This window comes from Meriones unguiculatus, chromosome 9 (genome assembly GCF_030254825.1).
Source record: "Meriones unguiculatus strain TT.TT164.6M chromosome 9, Bangor_MerUng_6.1, whole genome shotgun sequence".
NCBI classification, from domain to species: Eukaryota; Metazoa; Chordata; class Mammalia; order Rodentia; family Muridae; genus Meriones; species Meriones unguiculatus.
Window position 1 is genome coordinate 721501 of NC_083357.1, and position 6000 is coordinate 727500.

Genomic DNA, 6000 nt, shown 5'->3' on the forward strand with positions numbered 1-6000 from the left:
GCTGTAATTTTCAAATACACTACAAAATTTCCCAGAATCTTTAAAGTGTCACACCTTAACCTCTGAATATATACTGAATATAACAGATGAAAGGACTAAAAATTATATTTATAATAAATTGAACTAGTAATATGATAAATCTTTACCTATGCCACAGTACAGATAATTTTTTTTTTATCATAAACTGAGAGTGGTGCGGTATGCCTGTAATCTTAGCCCTTGGGAGGTAGAGGTAGGTAAGATATCATTCCCAGTTACATGGAGAGTTCAAGGCCATCTGGGACTACATGAGACCCTGTCTCGAAAAAAGAAAAAGAAAAGTTCAACAACAAAAGTAAAAATTTCCTCTAATGAACTTAAAGGAATCATTTAAAAAATATGACAGTGTAATAGTTTAAGTATTTCTCGAAAAGGTCTCTCTACGTAGTACTGATTGTCCTGGAACTTGCTGTGTAGACTAGGCTGGCTTTGAGAGCTGGCATTAGAGGTGTACACCATGCTGGCTAGATTTAACTATCCCTAAGATAGCATGCGGTGCTGCCCTAGCTGAGTCTCTTCTCTCTTCTGTAACACACACACACACAGAGAGAGAGAGAGAGAGAGAGAGAGAGAGAGAGAGAGAGAGAGAGAGAGAGAGAGAAGAGAACATCAACTATGAAATCTACTTATACAAACAAACTGTTCTGAGGCATATTAAGCTTGGGCACTTTGCAGAAGACTGAAGTATTTGTTACATTTAATATTTAGAGAGCGCGAGCAGGAGTACAGGGTTCACATGAAAATTAATTCTATCGTGAATATGATTCTAAACAGGTAGGATGTAGAGATGACATAGAACTGCTGCCTGACTACACAGGCTGATGGCAAAGGGGAAGATGATAGATAATATGAGGAAGGGAATAACTTCCTTCTATTTTGCATACTGTTTCCTCCAAGTTTTCAGGCACTAACCATAAGGAACAGGGGTGGCAAAACTATTTTTGTTACCCAAATTGCCATTTTTGAGGTAGAAAACTTAAGAAGAAGAAGAAAAACTTTCCAAACTCCACTTTGTCTACTAGCAGTGAAACTGTTTTATGACAAAAGTCCCGTCTCTGAGACACTGTGAAGTGGGCTGGTGGCGATTCTAGAGGCAGTGGCGAGAGACCATTTCTTAACTTCATACCACAAACAGTTTCTATTATTTTTGTTACACAAGAGTGAAGTATTAACTTCTCTAGTTATTAAAATATTACCTGCAGGCATCTGCAGCCACAGCTCTTACAGAGAACTGCTTGATTACACTGATGGGTAAAACCTTTAGCCTAAATATGACAGCAAAATAAGGATACACTTGAATCTATAGATTAAGAAAATGAGATAACGTATTTAAAACTTATAGAGTATGGTACCTGTAAATTGGAAAGTATCATGTAAATGCTGATTTCACTAGTAATTAACGTGGAAACTGCAAGTCTCCTCAGTTATCTAGACATAACTGAGTAGACAGAAAAGCTAAGGTAGTGTTAAAGCTTTTCTTGTGACCAATGCATGTGTCTCTATGTATGTTCAGAGAGATGACAGGCAGTGAAGCCCAGAGGAATGGACAAACGGGCAGAAGTAGGACATACAGCCTGCAGACACAGAAGAGCTGCAGTCTGTTAATTACTTCATCAATACTGGGCTTCTGGGCTTTAGAGAAGTTTTAAGGGGGAAGAAAAACAGTTACTCAAGCTGTACTTTAATTCACTAGGTTCAGCAGAGCTTGCCAAAAGCCTCCCAAATAAAGGCAAGCATGGATGATGAAACCCTGAAAATCTCCACATTCTAGGCTACCTGGGCATTGTACTCACCAGAATAGTTGATTCCACTGCCTGCGGTAAATGGAATAGAAGGAGTTTTAACTTCACCACGTATTTTGAGGTTTACACAAGATTCAGACACATACTGAAAACATGGCAATCTTGGGTATTATAAACAATGTTTTTAACATTATTGAAACATATTTACTGAGTAAAGAAACATAAAAAGCATACTGTTTTAAATTAGAAACTGATATCTATCTTTCAGAGACATGTAAAGGGTAACACAAAAGCAATTCTGGCTTTTTAAATTCAGTTAAAATACTAATAAAACTGCTTTTTTTATAAAACAGCAAAGATTTTATTTAATAAGTTTTAATTTCAGCGATACGTCAAATTGCCCCAAATGGCTAATTCTGAGTATAATATAAACAATTTGTACCTAAATAGTACATTGTGCTAATATCATGCAAAAAAAAAAAAACATACATACTAAGTAAAATAATCCAGAAATTCATGGCATTTTTAGATTTTAGAAAAGGTATGTTCAGGGTGGAACATTTGCATGCATAGGCCTGATTGTTAGTACCTCAAAATAACATCAAATTTAGTAAATTCTTACCCTCCTGAGTTACTGTTGCCAAACTTACCAACTCTACCAATTACTTCCTTTTATAGAACACAGTAAATGCATTAACTGGTCATCTTACCATCTTTTCCATCTATGGATTTTGACACTTCAATATCAAAATTTTCTTCCACCTGCTGACCCCTAAAACAGCTGAGGTGTTCTTGCTCAATTAAATTACTTTCCTCTTCCTCTAGAGGCTGCCAAGTCCCATCAATGAACCACTGTCCGCGCATCACTGGTATTTTATCAGCTTCTGAAAAGAAAGATCACAAGATGAACCTCTCCCACGGAGACACAGCTGCAGTTTCCCATCTCACCACTGCCATTCCCAAGCACACTTCATGCTTCAATACAATCATTTAGGGTAGAAAAAGCCCAGTCTCAGTCCAGGGTGAGCTTTCCTGTTTGCTTCAGTCAGGGCCTCACTCTCGCAGCTATTCTCTTGTCTCTGGCTCTGCAGTGCCAGGATGACTGGTGTGACCAACCACACCTGGCTAGGGTTTTTTCAGTTACCAAGACGACGTTGTACTGGACATTACATATAAGGTTGCTTTATCATAAGGAAGACAGATGAGCAACTCTCTACATATTGGAGGCCCTAAATAACCCAAATCAGGAGGTTAATGGCTTTAATGTTGGTAGTTCAAAGCCTTCTATGACTGTGACATCCCAGACGCGCTGTTTAGAAACTGTGCGTGTAATGCTGCACTTTTTAGGTCACGTTGGATTATATGTGTTCCCAGGTCTGACATTTTCATACATGAATACTATATTTTCATTTTTAAATCATTCTTTTTATCTAGACACACAACAATTACACTTATATTCCCAATACTGTTTTATCCTTGGATCCACATCAAAATGTAATTGTTTTGGTATACATCTTCTAATTCCTGTATGTTCACTGTTTACCTGATGCTCGAAGAGCAAATCAGCCAGCTTAAGCGCTGCTGAACTGCCGCCTTCTTTGAACATGGTTCTAACCTTATTAGTAATGTAACCCCACCCCCCGGTCCAGAAGGAAACACTCATCTTTAAAATCTCATGTCACGAAGCTGACTGAGAGCTGTCCTGGCTCTCCTCACCTCACAGCTGAGGATTTTGTTCTACTGTCTTGGGAGATCCCAGGAACATGTGGGTGTTCCAGCCTGCATCTCACTGGCTACTTTCTACCTTCCCCTTCTTTGCTTTTGCATCCTACTTCCGTAGTCTTGGTTATTTCCCTTTTTCTTCAATGGCCCTTATTAGACTTTTGTTTGAATTTACTCTCCCTTGGATAGCTTGTAATTAATGTCTTAGGGTTTCTAAGATAGGATGAGCATGTGATCAAAAGCAACTAGAGGAAGAAAGGGCTTATACAGTTCAAGGGAACTCAGGGGCAGGAACGGAAACAAAACCATGGAGCGACGGTGCTTACTGCTTTGCTCAGATTACTTCCTTATACAGCCCAGGGCAAGAGTGGCATTGCCCACAGTGGGCTGGGCCCTCCAGAAATCAATTATTAATCAAGAGAATGCCTTAGAGGCTTGTCTGTAGCCTAAACGGATGGAAGCACTTTCTCAATTAAGATCCCCTCTTTCCAGATACGTGTAGGGTTGTTCAAGTTGGCAAAACCAACAAGCACAAACTTCTTTTCCAAGCACAATAAAATCTTGTCACATTTCTTCGGTTTTTATTTCCTCATCTTCTGAATGTTTGCCTCTAAGTGACTCTTTGCTTTTCTCCTTCCCCAGCCCTATGCCAAGCTTCTCCCTCCCCCTTCTTTACCAACCTCAGGCCTGTGCTTGTATTCAGCAGTTGGCGCTAGAGCATGTTCTCTATATGGGTGATCTTCTTTGACACTTTGAGAGGCCAAACGCTAATCATTATTGCCTGACATTTTCATCTATGAATACTATTATTTTCAGTTTTAAATCACTGTCACACACACACACAATTTGCTGAGTTTACTTAGTGTTGCTCCTATGTACAGATGTTTAGGGTTGACCAGTTGGGACTGAATAACTTATGTTTGGTTGAAGATGGATTCAACTGTCTCAGCAGACAGTAATTGCCTGTAGCTCTCCATTTTAGAGGTGGGGGCCTCCTGAGGCTTACCCCTATCCACACTGGGATCTATGGGTGATTTTGTCTGTGCTTTGTGGTAACCACTCCTCAAGTCTCTTCAGCCTCTGTGTAGCCACTTTGTACAGTCACGGGTTTGTAGACGTGATAGTAACTTCTATAGTTTGCTTTCTTTATACGAAAGTACTTATAGAGTCATACCACTGTCTATATGCTGAAGGTGTGAGCTATCACTGTGTGGCCCTCTCTGGACTTCGTGTGTAAGTGAGGACATGCAGGGCAACTGAGGTTCCCAGAGCTGTTAACTCCAGATCAAGAAGCTTAACTCATGTAATCTGAACTGTAACCTTAACTATTTCTCCTGCTTCTCAAGTGCACCCTGAGTCACAGACAGAGCAAATCATCACCTGCCCAAAGGCACACAGCTGTGATGAGAGAACCAAGTTTCAATCAGACTTCTACACTCATTTTAACTATTTTCAACTAACTACACAGCACGGCTTTCCAAATAGGAAAGGCACCTATTTAGAGCCCTCTCGTCCCCAAACACAAGTTCTTGCTTTGTGCTGAGTCCTGGAATAGCCACCCACCACTGACTTCCAGGGGAAAACAAACGAAGCAACACCACACAGGTCTGTTCCTCCCGCCTGTGTTGCTCAGCACAGTGGCTGGAACAGCAGCAGCTCTGGGCGGGTCACCGAGGCAGAAGCCTTGCAGTCATCCAAGAAGCCTCTTCATAAATGCTTGTTACGACACAGCTCATCACTACGCACTGTTTACTGCATCTCAAAAACCACACTCAAGTCGGGCTCTGCGAATAAGCGCTTAATATGGCAAGCGGGAAGAGCTGAGGGCCAGGCATGAAGACCAGGCATGATTGCTGGGGTGACAGAATTCCCAACACGGGTGGAGAAGGCAGATCGCAGGGCGCCTGCTGGTTAGTTATCTACCTCAAGGGAACATATGTGAGTGACAGAGCCCAGTCCCGGGATGTGTGCACAGGGTACGTATGCACTCACCCGGATGAGTTTTCAAACTATCCCTTCCTCATCAGAATGGCTCTCTTGTTTAGTTTGTGAAGCCGCCACCGAAACCTGGCACCCCATTGTCAAACCTGTTAACAGTCTCACCACCTCTACTAATGCTTAGTGGTCGCATTCGCTTGCGTGCGCACACACACCCCAGCTTCCTCCTTTCTTTGCAGAGACCTAATCCACCTCTCAGAGTTGCCAAAACCAATACACTGTTTTATTTCAATACTCAAAACTCTCTTTTGGCTCTGCACTATTCCTCAGGTAAGCTTCTAATCACCTTCTCTTCTTATAGTCCACATATGTATTCATACAACTTGTTAGTATCTCCCATAAAGCAGACACCAAGGTAGGCTTTGCGATGCAGAAGAGAGCATCGATGGTCCGTGTACTTTCCGCGTTCACAGGGCACTTCCGTGTGTGTGTGTGTGTGTGTGTGTGTGTGTGTGGTGTGTGTGTGTGTGTGTGTGTGTATTTGTGTGTGTGTGTGTGG

At 41.4% G+C, this 6000-nt stretch overlaps 1 protein-coding gene across 10 annotated transcripts in view; it reads right to left on the bottom strand.

The window, feature by feature from the left end:
* Ddhd1 (DDHD domain containing 1) overlaps positions 1–6000 on the bottom strand; it is a 61655-nt gene that overhangs the window by 35388 nt on the left and 20267 nt on the right. For 5 of the 10 annotated variants that reach the window (XM_021643344.2, XM_021643340.2, XM_060390679.1 and 2 more), the window contains exons 2-3: positions 2492–2665; positions 1833–1853 (exon numbers count right to left, since the gene is read on the bottom strand). In XM_021643344.2, the coding sequence (XP_021499019.1) occupies positions 1833–1853; positions 2492–2665 (195 nt within the window). The remainder of the gene's footprint in view (positions 1–1832; positions 1854–2491; positions 2666–6000) is intronic. The other 5 variants (XM_021643346.2, XM_021643343.2, XM_021643347.2 and 2 more) reach the window with 1 other exon arrangement.